The sequence below is a fragment of the Gouania willdenowi genome, chromosome 8 (genome assembly GCF_900634775.1).
Source record: "Gouania willdenowi chromosome 8, fGouWil2.1, whole genome shotgun sequence".
Lineage (NCBI taxonomy): Eukaryota > Metazoa > Chordata > Actinopteri > Blenniiformes > Gobiesocidae > Gouania > Gouania willdenowi.
In genome coordinates, this window is record NC_041051.1 from 11,397,333 (window position 1) to 11,415,776 (window position 18,444).

At 35.8% G+C, this 18,444-nt stretch overlaps 2 protein-coding genes across 3 annotated transcripts; one reads left to right on the forward strand and one right to left on the reverse strand.

Annotated features, from left to right (window-relative positions):
• The first annotated feature begins 505 nt into the window (after window positions 1-505).
• LOC114468591 (ras-related protein Rap-2a-like) lies at window positions 506-1,702 on the forward strand. Its single transcript, XM_028455575.1, has one exon. It carries the CDS (start codon window positions 593-595, stop codon window positions 1,217-1,219), a length of 627 nt encoding a protein of 208 aa, XP_028311376.1. The 5' UTR covers window positions 506-592; the 3' UTR covers window positions 1,220-1,702.
• Window positions 1,703-2,334: 632 nt separating this feature from the next.
• Window positions 2,335-17,415, reverse strand: LOC114468568 (phosphoribosyl pyrophosphate synthase-associated protein 1). 2 transcript variants are annotated; one of them, XM_028455542.1, is made up of 11 exons: window positions 16,964-17,415; window positions 16,289-16,341; window positions 14,477-14,543; window positions 13,309-13,481; window positions 13,114-13,229; window positions 12,945-13,000; window positions 12,151-12,296; window positions 10,388-10,429; window positions 8,291-8,361; window positions 7,534-7,680; window positions 2,335-3,263 (listed from the first exon to the last, which is right to left on the reverse strand). In XM_028455542.1, exons 1-11 carry the CDS (start codon window positions 17,044-17,046, stop codon window positions 3,105-3,107), a joined length of 1,113 nt encoding a protein of 370 aa, XP_028311343.1. In that variant the 5' UTR covers window positions 17,047-17,415; the 3' UTR covers window positions 2,335-3,104. The 2 variants fall into 2 exon arrangements, with proteins under 2 accessions (XP_028311343.1, XP_028311344.1); XM_028455543.1 differs by lacking the exon at window positions 10,388-10,429.
• Window positions 17,416-18,444: the final 1,029 nt, after the last annotated feature.

An 18,444-nucleotide genomic window follows, 5' to 3' on the forward strand; every position in this document is an offset into this window, starting at 1 on the left:
TAAGATGTGACATTATTTAATTGTTCTGCTATGTCATTTTGTTGCCCTTAATTGGCCTGGAACAGCAGCTGACATGTATTTTTTATAGATCTTTAATAAAATAAAATAAAATCTGTAATACTTTAGGTGTCATTAAGGCTGTCATTACGTATTGTTCGTGACCGTAACTCTTTATTACGTACGCTAACCCTTAACCCTACCTAAACTCACTAGATCCCAAATATTTCTCTGCTTTCTGTATTGTTCCATAATGAAACGGTGACCCTCTAAGGGTCACCTGTTGCTCTTATTGCTAATCTAGGAGAAGTCAGAAAGGTTTTCTTTATGCAAACAAAGAACTCAGTGAAACTCTTTGATGATCTTTGCCTGTGACTCTGATTGGATGGAGTTAGTTGAGGATGAAGATTCATCATCCCTCTCATTGGCTGGAGGCAGGAAGGGGCTGGTAGTGTGTGTAAATAAATAGAGACTAGAGTAAAGCTGACAGTCACATCCAACTCGGCATCTCCTCCTCACCACATGCAGCAGATAATCCTTTACTGACAGAGACTTAGAGAAAGAAGAAGACAAGAGGAAGAAGAGATTTCACATCATGTCTTTTGATTTGAAGGAGAAGACAGAGGTGCGTCTAGTGTTTTTGGGGGCAGGTGGAGTGGGCAAGACAGCCCTCATTCAACGCTTCCTCAAAGACACCTTTGAGCCCAAGCATCGGCGTACAGTGGAGGAGCTCCACAGGAAGGAATATGAAGTAGGGGGTGTGAAAGTCATCATCTCCATCATGGACACCAGTGGCAGCTACTCATTCCCTGCCATGAGAAAGCTCTCCATCCAGAACAGCGACGCCTTTGCCTTGGTGTACGCCGTGGACGACCCCGGCTCTTTAGAGGCTGTCAAGAGTTTGAGGGATGAGATCCTGGAGGTCAAAGAGGACAAGTACACGCCGATCGTGGTGATAGGGAACAAGATTGACCGTCACAGTGAGCGTCAGGTGTCCAGTGAAGACGTGTTATCCACGGTGGAGCTGGACTGGAACCACAGCTTCATGGAGTCTTCAGCCAAAGACAATGTTAACGTGTTTGAGGCGTTCAAAGAGCTGCTTCAGAGGGCCAATCTACCAAGCCAGCTCAGCCCGGCTCTTTGCCGGAGACGAGAGACTTTACCCAATGGGAGCAACAAGAGACCCCCGATGAACAAGACCAACAGCTGCATCCTCTCATAGTTAAAGTGAACTAAAAAAAAGTCAACATCAACCCCCCACAAAAAAAAGGGAAAATGCAGACTTTGGGACAAAAACAAAAAACCCAACTGATTAATGTGAAATATGTCTGTGGAGACTTTATCTGTGTTGTTTGTCTTAACTAGAAAATGTACATTTGTGCAGTGTTGGAAAATGAATGTGACCAAACTACACATTGTGAATATCTAAAACAAATGTGGGGCAAAATACCTTAAAAGGCAATTTAATACAAACTTAATGGATGTTATATTTAAACTGCGGTACTGATGTGCAATTACTGCAATATGTAAATTTGTATTTGTCTGGTATTGTTTAATGAAAAAGGTCAATGACTAAAAGTGTGAAAATAGTGATTTGTTGACTAAATATTGAATGTTGACATGTTATGATTCAGCCTTACATGGGGAAGCTCACTGCACCTTTTAAAATTAATTATTCATTAGTATTATTGACAGTGTTTCTTTGGAGCCTCCAAAAGTTTTGCATTGTATCTTTTGCAGTATTTGCTTTGATTTTTTTTCATTCATTCCCAAAAATCAAAGATGACATTTGATGTACAATTGTATTGTTTATTCAAAGGTAAATATAGTATTTTACAATAAATCTACTTTTGGACTTGCATGTGTAGTCTGTGTAATTAAATGTAAGACTTTCATTTGAAACGCATATTTCCCATAACTCATTATTGGTAGGATAGGTATCTTCATCATTAATGTACAATAACATGTTTCCCAACTATCTGAATTATTGGCAACATCAATTTCTTAATTTGTGTTGTGATGCCCCCTGGTGGTAAAACAAGTGACAAGTGAGTTAAAACACACCTAGTTGGCGGTTTTCATTAAGTTAATGAGTTTAAATGTCATCTTAAGCTTCCAATCAAAAAATAAACGACAATCAAAGTTAATGAAACGCCTACTTAATGATTAATAATCAAACTGTTACATTTTAGTAGATTGAAAGTGATAGATGGTAATAGAAAATGTATTTACTATAATGAAATGAAATGAAACTAAATTACAAACGTAGGAGTAACACAGTAGTCCTAAATAGTAGTTAGATGTCAATCATAGATGATTGTTAAAAAAACAAACTGCTGTGACTCAAACTCTTTTATTTTCATACATTAGGGCAAACACGTTAGGTATCGTCTAAGGTTCAGAGGAGGGACAATTACAGAGGAGACGCAACGAAAGCAAACTATTACAGCTAAACATGTGCCAACATTACGTGATTGTGCCATCAAAACAAAGCCAGCATCGATGAGCAGATTACATTGAATAGTGCATCATTGCATTTTATCATTCAAGGAAAACATTTACAGTCATGTGCAAAGAAGGACAAAACAAATAGAAATGTTAATGACTGATTTACAGTGAGGTCAGCATCCATCCATTCTAGCAGTTTTTGGCACTCTTTTTTGAAAATGAGTTAAACAATTTTAAGTCACCAGAAAATTTAGCATATAAATGCTTTTACTGTTACCTCATGAAACGCCTGTGTCCTGTTTACAATAAGTGACGGAAAATTATTATTTTGATGCAATACGGTCCATTAATTAACAACTGGATAAGCTGGTGTCTGAGCAGCCTTGTCTACAGAAGTCAGAAGGTTTTGGAGGAAAAAGAACCAGAAAACTATGTCACCACATTGATCTCTTTCTGGGCAGATTAAGCCTAATACAGTGAGAGGTACTGCAGTACGACAAACTACAGCCAATAGAATACGACCCACCCATCAGAACGGTAAATTCCAGTGTTTAAATTTTAGAACATCTCAATTTATTTACATGACACAAGTGATGCTGAAACTCACAGAAAAGAGGTGACAGAAGCAGTTGTAGCTGCTGAGACTATATAGTGGCTTTTTAATCATCCACAGTGATGTTGCGAAACAGGTAAGCCATGGACTCTCCATTGTGGATACGGCGGATGGCCTCGGCTAATATCATACTAACATCCACGGTCTTGATCTTTGGGCACTGAAGCTTCTGAACCTCATGAGGCACCGTGTTGGTCACCACCACCTGAGGCACAAAGAGAATTTACAGAAAGCAATAAAAAAAAACAAGCTTGTTGTAGAGATATCTGTGAATAAAATGTTTGTTTGACCTGTAAAATGTTAATGGCGTTATGATATAATAGAAATAACAAGAGCACTGAGAGCGCAATGCTCTAACAATTCTATTTTCCAGATATTGTCAGTTATCTTCAATTTGATTCTTATTTGAACACAAAGTATATTTACCTCAATGAGAAAATATAAAAAAAAAAAAAAAATCAAACAGAGCAAAGAGAATAAATGGTTTTAAAATCCTGCACGTGAAACCTGTACATCACGTGTCGAACTCAAGGCCCAGGGGCCAAATCCAGCCCTTTAGACCATCCAATTTTGGCCCGCAGGAGAAAGTAAATAAAGACTGAAAAAACATGAATTATTGTGAAAATAACTAAATAATTCAGTTGCAGATATTAGGGCTGAACGATTTTGACCAAAAGCAAAATTGCGATTTTTTGCAATCAATATTGCGATTGCGAATTACTGCGATTTTTCCTCTGTTCACCACAATAAATAACAAAAATGTACTTTATGCATTACTGGTCATTGATTAATAAAAAACTAGACAATGTTATATTTTTGGAATTCCAAATTTATTCAGTGGATTGCGCATCCGGTTAGGAAACATTAAGGAAAACCAAGCAAAGTGCAGTGAGTGCTGCAAACATATCTGTGTATTAAACTGTTCAACATCTGAACTATTCAGTAAACTCACTGGCTGTGAAGTATTGACTTCTAGTGTTACCAAAGAATAAATATTAGAAGCACTGGAAATATAAATAATAAATATATATATATATCTTTTTGTTTCAATAAAATATTACTTTTAAAGTAAAATCCTGATGCGGGCGCATTACCGCCATCTGGCGGACAGGCTGTGTGTGGTCACAAATGTATTGAATGGGAGCAATTAAAATAATGCAATTTATTTAATTGCAATAACAAAAAAAAAAAAAATGCATTGCTGTCTAACAAAGATTGCACTTCTTGTAGTGTTGACCTCTGACAGCATGTGCAGACAAAAAAAAAAAAAAAATCTACCAAAAAAAATGCAAATCAAAATCGCGTAATGTAATATCGCGATAAAATCGCAAATGCAATTAATCGTTCAGCCTTAGTAGATATCGCAGCCCTTCTAAATACACTAATCTAATGAAACGCCACAATATTTGGAGAATCCAATTTTCCCATGTTTTTATCACGACTGTAGTCATTTTAAATCTTCAGTCGGTCAATGAAGAACATTTTCTTGAAATGATTTTACATAATTTCACCACATTTAATCAAAATTTGTCACAAAAATCAATGAAATTTAAACAATTAAATCCAACAAGGACTGATATCTGTCACTTATTACTTGGATATTGTCGATACGTTAAATACTTTATGTATCATTTATATGTCAAAGTGAAAACTTGGGGAAATTATTATTGAAATTGCCCGTTTCCCCGCCTAAAATCTGCGGCCCACTTAAGATCAAACTACTTTATGTGTGGCCCCTGAAATAAAACGAGATTGACATCTGAGCTGTGCATGTTCATAAAGGAATAGGAGGAAATATAAATGCATATGATCCTACCCCTTGTAATATCTAGTACTTAACTTTATTTCTATGATAATATACACCTATTTACACTATAAAGAGACATCATTCATTGGTATATATCTATATGATTATACAAGTGATGTAATCCACTATACATTCATCTGTCCACTCCAAACACACAAATACGTAAGTACTGTATAAACACCTATTTATAATTTTTCCCTGAAATACATACATTTTATGTATGTTTAAATGGCTTTAAATTGACTTAATTTCCACACACACACTGTTCCACAACCTGGAACCGCTTACTAACACACAAAATATGTTTTTTGTTGTCCATGCGTACAGTGACAGAAAATTAATTTTGTCTCATAAGTTTTAAGTCTCAGTCTTTTTAATAAATAGTTTCTGAATAGGATCAGGATCACTTTATCAGTGATCCTGATCATGGTACCATGCTTTAACGGTTTGAAAGACATTTCTAACCCCATTAATAATGATGTAGTAGGTCCAAATGTGTAAGCTCCCACATTAAAAAAATAAAATAAAAATCTTCGGTGATTTTTTTTTTTTTTTTTGTTAGTACTTTTGCTGTCATCGTGCCAACAAACACATAAGTAAACGCTGATGAGAATATTACCTCCTGGGTGGACGTGATAACGTCGTTACTATATCTACATCTCAATTATTTTGATCTATTCAAATATACACAAAGAGCGACAGATAATTGACTAAAGCGTTAACGGCTAAAGAGCAAGGATATTTATGAAGGAACTTTTGGTCTTTTCATCAGTCAACAGCATGACAAGACAGTTTAAGTAGAAGCTGTCATTAATGCAGGACTAATAATTATTGCTCTTTGAAATGGGAAGGGCAGTCCAAAGTGCTTTTACATGTTAAAACATGTATCAAACAGGATAAATGTTGTGATTTATGTGGTTAATTACCTGCAGATAGCAGCATGTTGTGCAATAAGTACTGAAACTTTAGAAACTGACCCTCATTTATCAACCGTTCATAAGCGCATACTGTAGGTCAATATCCAATCTCCCTTTTGTTTCCAAAATTCTTGAAAGAAAAAATAATTGCAGGTCAACTATGTGATCACCTACTTAGGAACAATTTATATGGGAGCTTTCAATCTGGCTTTAGAACCCATCACAGCACAGAGACTGCCTTAGTAAAAGTAACCAATGGTCTCAGTTTCTGGTGCTCTTAGATCTCAGTGTAGCCTTCGATACAGTGGATCATCATTTATTACTGCAGAGACTGGAAAGCGTTTTTGGGATTAAAGAAGCAGCGCTGGGTTGGTTTAAATCCTACCGATCAGACAGAACCCACTTTGTTCATGTCAATCTCTCCTCAGACTGAGTTAATCATGGAGTTCCACAAGGTTCAGTTTTGGGACCAATACTCTTTACATTATATATGCTTCCACCCTTATGAGAGAATATAATATAAATTCCCATTGCTATGCAGATGACACAGCTCTATTTGTCAATTAAATCAGATAAAACTCATCAGTTATTAAAACTCCAGGCTCGTCTTAAAAATATCACATCTTGGATGAGCCACAACTTTCTCCTTCTTAACCAGGATAAAACCACAGTGATTTTATTTTTTATTCTCAGAGAGAAATTGTCAGTGCAAATAGTGTCTCTGGATGGCATTACTCTGTCACCCAGCACCACAGTAAAAAAACTTAGGCATTATCTTTGATACTGACTCTTCCTTTAACTCTCATATTAAGCAAATCTCAAGGACAGCCTTCTTCCATCTCCGTAATATCTCTAAAATCAGGAATATCTTGGCCCAGAGTGATGCTGAAAAACTAATGCATGCATTTCTTACATCTAGATTAGATTATTGTAACTCCCTACTTCCAGGATGTCCCAGTAACTCACTAAAGAGTCTCCAGTTAATTCAGAATGCTGCAGCTAGAATACTAACTGGTACTAACAGGAGAGAGCATATTTCTCCAGTGTGGGCTTCCCTTCATTGGCTTTCTGTAAAATCTAGAATAGAGTTTAAAATCCTCCTGTTAGCATACAAAGCTCTTGAAGACCCGTTAGTGCCCTATCATCCAGGCAGAACATTCCGCTCTCAGTATGCTGGCCTTCTGGAAGTTTCTAACGTGTCTAGAAGTAAAACAGGAGGCAGTGCTTTCAGCTACCAAGCCCCTCGCCTTTGGAACCAGCTTCCAGTCTCAGCATGGGAGGCTGCTACTCTCCACCTTTAAGGCTAAACTCAAAACCTACTTATATGCTGAAGCGTATACCGTATAATAGTGTTAACCTATCCACTAAGAAAAAAGCCCTAAACCTAAAAATAGGAACTTTTCCTTCCTATGATTAATCTTATATTTTGATACCGCTTTGAGATGACTGTGTTGTGATTTGCTCTATATAAAATGAAGTTGAATTGAATCTAATCTGATCGTGAATTTTGGTTCAACCAAATTCACGATCAGATCTCACGTCAGGTCTGACCTCATGTACGCAAATCTGAGTGTGTGGATTAGTGGTTCAGCAGCAAAATGTGACTAAGTCTGGAAATAAAGTATTAAACAAGCCTCAGCTGTTATTGTTATTTAAGCATAAGCAAACACATTCAGAACTGATCTAAATGGATTATTAAAATGAAATGAACAAATTAGGACAAATTAGAATTGTCTTAATGTGAACATTACCTCATCGATAGCAGATTCCTCTATAAGTCGTGGCGCGTCAGCTGACAGTAAACCATGCGTGGCCATGATATAAATTTTATAGGCTCCTCTCTCTTTAAGGATTTCAGCAGCAGCAACAAAGTCTCCAACATCATCAATGATGTCATCCTGTAAGAAAATCAAACAGAGCAAACTGTCCGGATTGCATATCCAACTGGTCCAAAGGGAAAAATGCTGACTATAATCAGAGTTGGGGTCAATTACATTTTTAAATATAACTGCGTCTTCAATTATCCATGTTCAATTAGAATTCAGTTCCAATTATTGTTTTTCCTCTGTAAGTCAATTACATTTTCAATTACGTAAGTTAAATTTCAATTAATCACAAATACTGAGCCTTTAATAACTAACCCCATAAAACCTAATCTTCCTCTTGTGTTAGCTTCCTGTTAGCATCTCATAATAACAAATCAGTTTTGACCCATGCCTTAAAACAGCTGTAAAATACACTAAAAAATATTATCCATCATCTAATTTGTTTCTCATTTCTTTGTTACCTTGTTCGGCTTCCTAATCAACGAAAATATTGGTATTATTAGTTTTGTATATTTTAAGATCTGAATTCAAGTATAAGAGCAACAGATTTCTCAATTACATTACACATTTGTAGTTAATTACCAATTAAGCAATTTTAATTATAAGACGCTAACCCTGACTTAAGTGTAAAAAAGTAAAATGTATTTACCACGACATAGAAATTACAGTATATCTTTCTTACCACAATGATGGCAATCCTGCCGCCCACATCCCCAACTACCGTAATAGGCGGCTTTTCCTTGGCCATCATTACTGCAAAGAAAAGCAGAAAAAAAGTCAGTTGTGAGAAAACTCACAGGAAGTCGTGATCACCGCATGTCAGCAAAATCTCAGTAGATTGGGTAAAATGGGTTGAGAAAATCAAGTTGCGGTTTCAGCAAATTTTACCAGTAATATCCCAGAATATAGAGTCAATCTAAAAAAATAAAGAAAAAAGTTAAGATTTTTTTTCTTCATTTTTCATGCCATTAAAATTTAATCACAAATCAAAACCCATAGGTGCAAATAGTTAGAACTTTCCCCCCATTCTACCCCAACGAGATTTAACTCCAATGCCAAACATCATACAGAACATGCCATGCAAAGATCAAACGCCCAAAGGGTTTTCTGCCCAGAATACCCAATCAGAGGACATTGTGGAACAGCCTGGACACGCACAAACCTCAGGCCCAGGCTGACATATGACAGCAGACTGCATATGAACCAGATAAGCACCAGACAGCTCCATTTCACATGAGACAACAGTGGCAAGCCCCAATGAGGGTTCATCCATACACACTTGCCAAGAAACTGAGATAAGTCCTTCGTCCAACAAGTGCTGCTACCAACTACATGTAAATGCACACAACGTATAAATACTGTATATTTACTTTAATTTATTGTACTTACAAACTAACGACATTCACATTTTTCAGTGACGTTTCTTTTTCAGAATAACTATCTGGTCCTGGTTGAATATTTTTCATTAGAGGAGGAGAACAATGGGAACTACTGTAAATGGGATGGAGAATATACAGTATTTATAGCACTTCCTCTCATTTACTGCAAATTCTTTATTCAACATCCATTGAACGGGTTAAAAAAAACTCAAAAAGTTAAGGTTGGAACTAAAAGTTTTACAAGAATCAGAAATTTAATCTCATCCTTTTTTTTCCAGCCTCGCGCAATAAGCAAATCCACATCCAGTTGTGTAGTTGCCACACTAAAGCAAAGTGGTATTATTATTTTAAAGCTGCAGTATGTAAGTTTTTTTTGGCATCATTTGGTCAGAAATTCATAATCATCTGTGCTTATCAAAAGTTACATCCATGTTCCAACAATGCATGAACCTTTAATGCATACTGCTATTATTTTTATATTTTTTCCTAACTGTGTGCATATAAATGTAGTCAAATAGTTTGAGGAAACAATCAACTGGTAAACAATCAGCCAGCCCAGCCGATTGTATAGGGGAAAAAAGCAGAGAGAGTAGAAGCATGCCTTGCCAAAGACTTTTACTGAATAGTGTGAGAACCACAGCTTGAGAAATAACTCGCACATTCAGGAAAAAAAAAAAGAAAAGCCATGTTTTGGCAATCGACACATTTCCTAACAAAAACAAAAAACAGTTTCAACAGCCTGCTGTCGTACTTCAGCAGACCTACCTAAGAATGTTTAGTTAGATTATTTTCATTTATGCGTTAGCATGAGACTCAAATCTCAGTGGAATATTGCCTCTACACCAACTGTTGGAAACCTTTCTTCTTCCCTTCACTCCAAAGCATGCTTTGTTGTTTTTATCAACATGCAGGTCGGACCAAAAAGGTTAATCAACTTGTAAAGAGTGGGTTTGAAACAAGTGCACCATGTGTTGATTGGCAAGATGAGTCCAGATAACAGGGAAGGAAAAAAAGTTTGGCATGGTTCTGGTTTGATTTATGAATTTTCAAACATATCCTCAACGAAAACAAAAAGGTTTGGACGTCTTGTGGAATTGACTGTCTGGAATCTTAGGGCAGGGCAAGAAACTAGAGAGCCGTTAATTATATCTCAACATGCATTGCAATTACAAACTATTGCTGGAGCCCAATGAAGCTGAAGAGTTTACTGATGTTTTTGTTGTGATTACCTCAAACACCCATCTCCTGAATCCCAGACTGTGTTTTCACAAGATGCGACACAAACCTGTCATCTGCACATGCACAAAAAAAAAAAAAAATCAAAAAAAAAAAAAATCGAGGAACCAGTTGAAGAGGATTCATTTCATATTCAGATGTAAATTAATCTTTTACAGCCGTACTTGGAAGCTCTATGCCAGGGAACGGAGCTTGTTGTTTGCCTGCTATTGTCAACAAATAAACACCACGTTAACACAAATGCACAAATATTTGACATGACAAAAACACATGGCACCAAGACTTGGAAAAAAATCCTCTGAGTCGAAATTTGAAGCAGACCAATTTTTCCCCGATCCCAAATCTTCGAATCCATCATGTTATATATCTACAAGGAGGAGTTTTTTAAGTCAAGGTCAGGAATAAAACACAAGAAAGCCAGAGTTAGGGCTATTTTGTTCCACTTTACAGCCAAAAACTGCCTTAAAATTTGGACACAGATGTGGAGTCATTTGCCAATGACACAGTACATCATTATTCCTTCTCAACCATTGGAACTATCTCAGTAGAATTCAGTGTAAATGAATTACAAACTGTTAAATTAAAGCAAATGTTGAACAACAAGCAGGGAACTGGGATCAGAAGTATTTAGTGGTTCACGCGTTAAGTAAGAACTCACAGGTTGGGATGCAGCATGAGTAGTAGTAGTGGAGTCATGGAATTAAATTAAACCATGCAGTAAGAAAAACCTTTTTACTCAAGAGTGTGACGGATGGCATGAGTGAGTATCGAGCGAGGTTTTAATAAAACTGGAGCTGGATGTGGGTTTTCCCAGCAAATTTTTGAATATGCTTAAAAATGTAAACGACTAATTTAAATGTACCTGGGCAAAAATATTGGAAGCCGAAAACTGAATATTTGAAGCCTGGTTAAATTATATTTGAAGAAATCAGGGATAAACATTCAAAGACTAGCCACTACTCAGTCTGCCCCATCTGACAAATAAAATGAGCACATTACAAGCATAGGGCAGAGAAAACAAAGGAGTTTTCTCAATACGTCATAAAATGACTAATCGTTAAGATCTATCTCGAGCGCTTAATGTTACTCTGACTCAGCAGAAAAGTTAAGAGTTAACTAGTGATGCACCAAAAATTCGGCCAGAGGAAATTATCATCCAATCATCATCACGCTGGTCTGGATACGGGTTATTAATGTCCGTGCAGCACTGTATTTAAATACATCTGAGCACTAAAGCGTCTTCAGTCAGTCACTCAGTCAGTTAAATAATACTTCTTTTTATTTATTCTTTAAAGCGATAATATTAATTTATACAATTACAATGCTTTAATAGTGATAGTGAGGTTAGTACATATTCATATAGCTATAAATTTGATTATACAAATAATTGTTGCAATACATTTTTTTTTAGATTTTTCAGTTTTCGGACAGTTTTCACATTTTCGGTTTCAACCAAAAACTTTCATTTCGGTGCATCCCTACTTAGTGTTCACCACGTAACTGAGACCAAATTTAAACAAATTATTACGGTGCCCTTGAGATTAAAAATCTTCATTAAACTATTACGTTAACAGTCTTCTCTTTCATGTCTATACATATGTTTATGTTTATGACAGAGTCATTGACAGAGTCATTATTTTATTTTTTCACTGTATATCTAAAAAATATTGTTAATAATAAAATTTCTATTTATGTTTTGGGATTTTTTTGGTTTTTGTTTTGCTTTTTAATGAAAGGGTCAAAAGAAAATTTGTCCAAGCGTTTAAAACATCAGTAAAACAACAGGTTAAAAGATCTGCTGTGGAACATTAAGTTGAAAAAGTTTACAAATTAGAGGGAATGATCTAAGCAGTGTGAGTGACCAAAGAAAAAATATACTCCATGTAGAAACAAGCAAAGTTCTCTGAGGAATTTGATATGTTCTTACAAGGCAGCTCCAGGCCTGTGTGTCCGGTGGTGTTGCGTACGCTGGGAGGGGAGTGTCGTCCATCTGCCATATCAGACTCTGAACACTGAGCCTCGCCATGAATCACCGCCAGACCCAAACGAAGACGCTCCGCATAGGACTGTGCCCTAGATAAAAGGAAAAACTCTGAATTTAACTGCCATTCTAAATCTTCGTAAAATACCTTAGAACAAAGGTCACCAACCTTTCTGAAACTGTGAGCTACTTCATAGGTACTGTATATAGTCTGAAGGGCTACCAGTTAGAAAAGCACTTCTTAAATATTACAATTTCACTTCAGAGTCAAGGATAATAAGGCTAGAAGTAACTTAAAAAAGTAGGAATTGTTGAAGTTTCAACATGAAACACTATTTCTCCGAATTTAAGCAACAGTTTTATTTTCATTAAATGTTCTATAAAATCTACCTTGCGTTTATAAAAATGCATCTTACATATAACACAACCCATACACCAGACCTGCAACACTTAAAAATGAATAACATTTAAAGATGGTGAATTTAATACTAAATCTTTATTAGCAGTATTTAACTCTACTAAATACATCGCTCATCTGTATTTATCTTTGGGAGTTTTAATCCTGTAAAGTAAATCACATTTTAGAGCTCATTGGTGACTAGAGCTCCTGAGGGCTCCTCACATCGTCCATGCGGGCTACCTGGTGCCCACGGGCACTGTGTTGGTGACCCCTGCCTTATAAGAAGCAGGAGGTTTATGGTAAAGTATGTTGTGCATGTGCTGGTGATGTAATCAGTTACCTTTTGGCGGCAGCAGGCGACTTTGCCACAATAATGGCATTTCTGTAATCAGGAATCTGAGATGGGTGTGGGGCGGGGTGGGGGGGAAGAGAGAAAAGAAAAGTTAGATTTTTGTATTGCAAATCGATCAATACCTGCCCACGTGCAAACAGAAGACACATAATTCAACCTCTTCTTGGATGTACTGAATCAAATAAGGAGAGGCTCTCAGGTTGTCCACGGGAAAGCCAAAGAAGCCTTGGATTTCCTTCTGATGGAGATCCATAGTGATGATGTGAGTTAATCCTTCAGCAGGGAAACAACAGTGAAACTCAGGCCCCAAAAAAAAAAAAAAACACCTCAAACTTCACTGTGCCGTCTGTACCTGATTTGGCCAACATTGAAGCTAACAACTTGCACACTATTGAGCCTCTCTTCCTCATCTTGCACTGTTTGCTGTAGGGGAAGTACGGAATGACTCCAATGATGTTCTTTGCACAGGATGTCTTCAGAGCGTAAGCCATGATCAGTAGTTCCATGATGGCCGTGTTCACATCCCTGAATGGTTGCAGGAAAAAAAAAAGTGATTTAGACAGATCATTTTCTTATTTTAATTTACAATCAATAGTTAAACTGTAAAAGAGAGCAATGAGCTAAATACATAGCACTAGATCAGGGGTCACCAACCTTTCTAAAACTGTGACCTACTTCAAAGGTACTGAATAATCTGAAGGGCTACCAGTTTGGTAAACATGTCTTAAAAACTACATTTTAATTAAAGGGTAGGACAATAGGTAAGAAATGTTTCAACATGCAACACTTTTTCTTTCTTAATTAATGCAACTGCTTTGTTTTCATTACATTTCATAGGACATCTTTATTAGCCACCAAATTTGTCCCAATGTCTCAGTTTCTTATGAAAATGTACTCTATTAATTACTTAAATTTGTAGATTTAGTCAATTTTCCAAACAATTCAAGTTGTTTTTAAGCCCAAAAACTAAATTGTTACTGGAAAATATTCAAAAGCTCTTTATTGACTGGGAAGGGGCTCACAAACTGAGAATTAGAGTGTGCGTACCACAAGTATGTGGATTAAGATTCTGGAACAGTTTACCAATGGAAATAAAAGAGTCTACAAATATTAAGCAATTTAAAAGAAAATATCTGTATGTTGTATGACAATTTTCAAAGTGTATAATATGTACTGTAGATAATGTTTTTTGTGTGTAGTATGATTAAAATCATGTAAAATGAGACAAAATTTATTAACAGCAGCAATCGTTAGAAAATAGGATGCTGAAAATTAGATTATTTGTTACTGTAATGTAGAAAAAGGGGTGGGACTAATACGTTTATACTTCCACCCACTCCCTTTCGAACACAAAAAGTATGTGTATGCAGTCATGTAATCATTAATTTGTTTTATTCTGGAGGGAAGCCATCTGAATCAAATCTTTTATTTTAAAATTGTTTCATGAAATATTGCATTTGTAGGAAATAAAATGCTCATCTCACTGATGCACTGAAAATAGCCTCTTTTAATAAACTCACCTTGGAATAGTCTGTATAATGAAGATAGTTTGTCCACGAACAGATTCCTTCACATCTACTCTGGTCTCTGCACACACAACAAAACACCATTTTTAGTAAATAAACAAGCAAAACCATCATAATAAAATAAAGATTCCTTGCACAGGTTGCAAGGTTTTTTGTTTTTTTTCACATACCATATTTGGTATTCACTGCTCTAGGTTTTCCAAATACCAAAGACTTTATCTGGAAAACTTTTAATAACTTGAAAACAAACTGCATTCCATGCTTTGACATTTTCACCCTTTGTCAATAAAACAGGAACCACTGACTGCACCTCCTAAACATATCTGAATTTCAACGATTTATGTATTTGCACTTTAGATTCTATGTGAGACAAAAAACTGAGGGCCTGGCACTGGTTTAAGAGCTGAATTCAATCATTCAACTCGTTCTAACCTAATGAATCTCTTGAAATTAGGGTTAGGATAAACAATTATTTTTTAACCGATTAATCTGGAAATTATTTTTTTCGATGCATTGGTTAATCTAACATTTCTTTTTTCCAGTTCGATTCGACTCGATTCGTTTATCTCCCAATGAACTGACTAAAAGTAATTAATAGATGTTGATTTCAGACATGCAAACACTAAAGGAGTGAAAAAGGTGACAAAAAAATCCATCGTATGGAATACTCTCCCAGAATTTTTTTATTTTTTATTTTAACACATATTAAGCAATCTTGAACACTCTGAAGAGTACACAAAGACAAAATACACTATTTTCTTCAAACAAAGCAAAAAAAAAAAAAAACATGTATTCACGCCACTCACGTTGTGGTTTGTGTTATTCACTTTGTTACTTAACACCAGTGCTGCTGGTTTTACAGTCCTTTTAACATTTTCCATCATGTGCCATCCTCTTTTAGACTGGACCAGCTTTCTTTGTTGAGCCATGTGCTTTTTACCAGACACTCTTTCTTTCTCCATTGCTTTTACTTTGTTCTCAGCTGCACTTTCATCGTAAAGTTCTTTCTTTGTTACTATGAGTTTTATATTGCTCAGCGCTTTGAGATGACTTTGTTGTATTCTGTGCTATATAAATAAAGTTGAATTGAAATAACTGGCAAACATTAACAGAAATTACATAGGGCACTATAAAATACACTATTTTTTCTAAACTCCATTTTTTTTTTCTAATTCTGTGTTTTACAGTAATTTTTATTGTTTTTTTTTAAAGAAATTATATCATTTTCCCAGAAAATATTGGTTTTCAACTCCTATGAGTAAACAAAATGAATTAGTACAAAAAAAAAAAACATAATTAAACAGAAATGTATGTCAAAATAAAAGTAATTTAAAACCACGTGTAAGCTCCAATTGAAAGGTAGCTATAGGTTGTACTGACATGGATTATTCTTACTGCTCCTTTTTAATTATTTATAATCATATGTCATATGAAGATGTATGAATGAGAGCAGCATTAATGTCACCATATTTCCCCTCAGGGATCAATGATTTACTGAATCTGATCAGGTTTATTAAGTTTTAATCAACTTAACTTAAAATAACCAGTGACGTGCCGTCAGGGTAGGCAAGGTAGGCAGTGCCTACCCAAGGGTGAATTGATATTTTGATTATTTAATTATAATTTTTCATTTTATTTTTTTTTAAATTATAAATTATTTATTTTTCCATTTCCAATAGCCTACAGTACCTATAAGTTTGAAAGTGTCCAAATTTTGTGCGTTTCATAGGATTTAGAAAGTTTAACATTTTCTTACATCCAGGGGGTAATTTCATTAGCACATTTGTTTTGTAAAACCCTGTTTACCTCGATTGGATTCTTGAAAGACCACAGACTTCCCCATTTCCACTCCCAGCCGCCTGCAAAATGAAAGGACAATATTAAGATTAGCAAGTGTTTATGAGAATGTGTATTTAATTATCCAAAGTGTGTGTCACTCAATGGCCTGAAATTAAACACCACAGATCATCGGGGCAATGGGTTGAATTTTACATTCATACAGTGATTGCGGGGAGAAATTAAAATATTAAGATATATATATATATATATATATATATATATATATATCGTACATTGTGATTTAGCCTGAAAATTGGTTTTAAGCCATATCCTGCAGGCCTAATAGGATATTTCAGTACTCTCTACACCTCTGGTGGAAGGTCTGATCCTGTGTGACCAGGTGGTATTTGTGGGTGTGCGAAACACAAGAAAAAGCCAATCTTAATCTATGAGTGACAGGGACTGTAAACATTTAATACATCATTGAACCTGCGGTGTGAGGTGATTTCTCATCTCTATTCTTAATAAAGCCAGTGCGACCCCGTGTGTAACAAACAGGTAGGAAATTATATGTTTAAATGTCATTCAAAAGCACTGGCCACTCACTGGTTATTATAGTTGCATGTCAGCTTTGAAAAAGCGTGAAGGCTTGGTTAACATTTGTAAAAATGACGCTTATTTATCAAGGTTTGAAACACTCACTCCGTTATTTTCTTGGCCAGCTCCGTGCATGCTGCTGACGAGTTAGCAGAGAAGACACGGTAACCACTTTTAGGGACATTCATCCTGCACTTCTGTCGGTTATATATATATGACAGACACTTGACCCTAAAGGAGACTTATTTTATCCAGAGATAATGCGTAGCAGCGCTGCTAATGTAGCAGCCTAGCTAGCTAGCTAGCTCGCACACACAAACACACAGTACCAGTCTGCTGCACGAGCGGCTCAATATTAAATTAATTATTCGAAAAAACTTGGCTCAAACTATGCTATAAAACACAGCGACTTCATGTGTGCGTCTGAAACACGACACAACTCCCTCCAGGTGAACCAAAGACTTCCTGTGTGTCTGTGGACAACTGTCACTACCTAAACCTTTCCCTGAGCGGAGTCTTTTAGATCCTTTCAATGTATGCGCGTAGACGACGTCACTTCCTTCAATCGCAATCCTTACGACAGAGCTGCAGGGACGTGATATGTGAATGTAAACCTACCATACGACGTTTGTTAAATATTTAAATAGTACACATTTAAATATGTTACTGTTTTGTGGTGTTTTAATTGTTTATTTAAAAAAAAACGGATAAAAACACAATACACAACATTGCCAATCAAAAACCAAGCGGAACATAAAACAAAAAACTAAATAAATCGGAATTCACTCAATACATACGTTTTTAGCTATTTTTAAATAGCAGGGTTTCAACCTTTTAAATAGTACACTAACTGCCGTAAAATACACCGACCGGATGTGGACGCGCTTTGCGCATGCGTTGAAAGGATCTGAAATGATCCGCTTCGTGAAAAGATTAGGTAGTCACATTCTATGGCGACATTCGCACTACAGGAGCCCGACGGGGTCAATTTCAGAGGCTGCATCAGCACGAGGCGCACAGCGTTAACACCACTTTTCTCATAAATTGTTTTTTTTAACCCATTCCAACAAATTTTAAATACAAAATTCACATTCCAAGCTAAATTTCCTCAAGAAACCAACCCAGAATTTGTTTTATCAATAGTACATTTATACTATTATATTGTAATGTCTGAAAAAAATGTCCATTTATTTCTTTCATTTTTAGATCGTTATCAGAGTTTAAATAAGTAATAGCTCAATAATCATGGCACCTTATGTTACCATAGTAACATCAGACTCAGACAAGTAATTGGAAATATTGGTTAGTAAACAAAGTAAAGCAAATTGGTAGAGTAAATAAACCATACCGAGGCATGACAATTACTCTTTAAACAGGAAATAATAATAAATCATCTACTTTATTTTTTTTTCGGAATAAATTGTATCTTTCACTGAGTTTTGCGTCAAAAATAAAAATCTCCTTCTCAGTCATTCACTGTAGAGATGTATTGTCGATGGTATAGGGGTATTGCGGGGGCAGATAAAAAAATTTAAAAAAAATCCCAAAATGTACTATACACCAGATTGTTATGGTTTCTTTTGAAA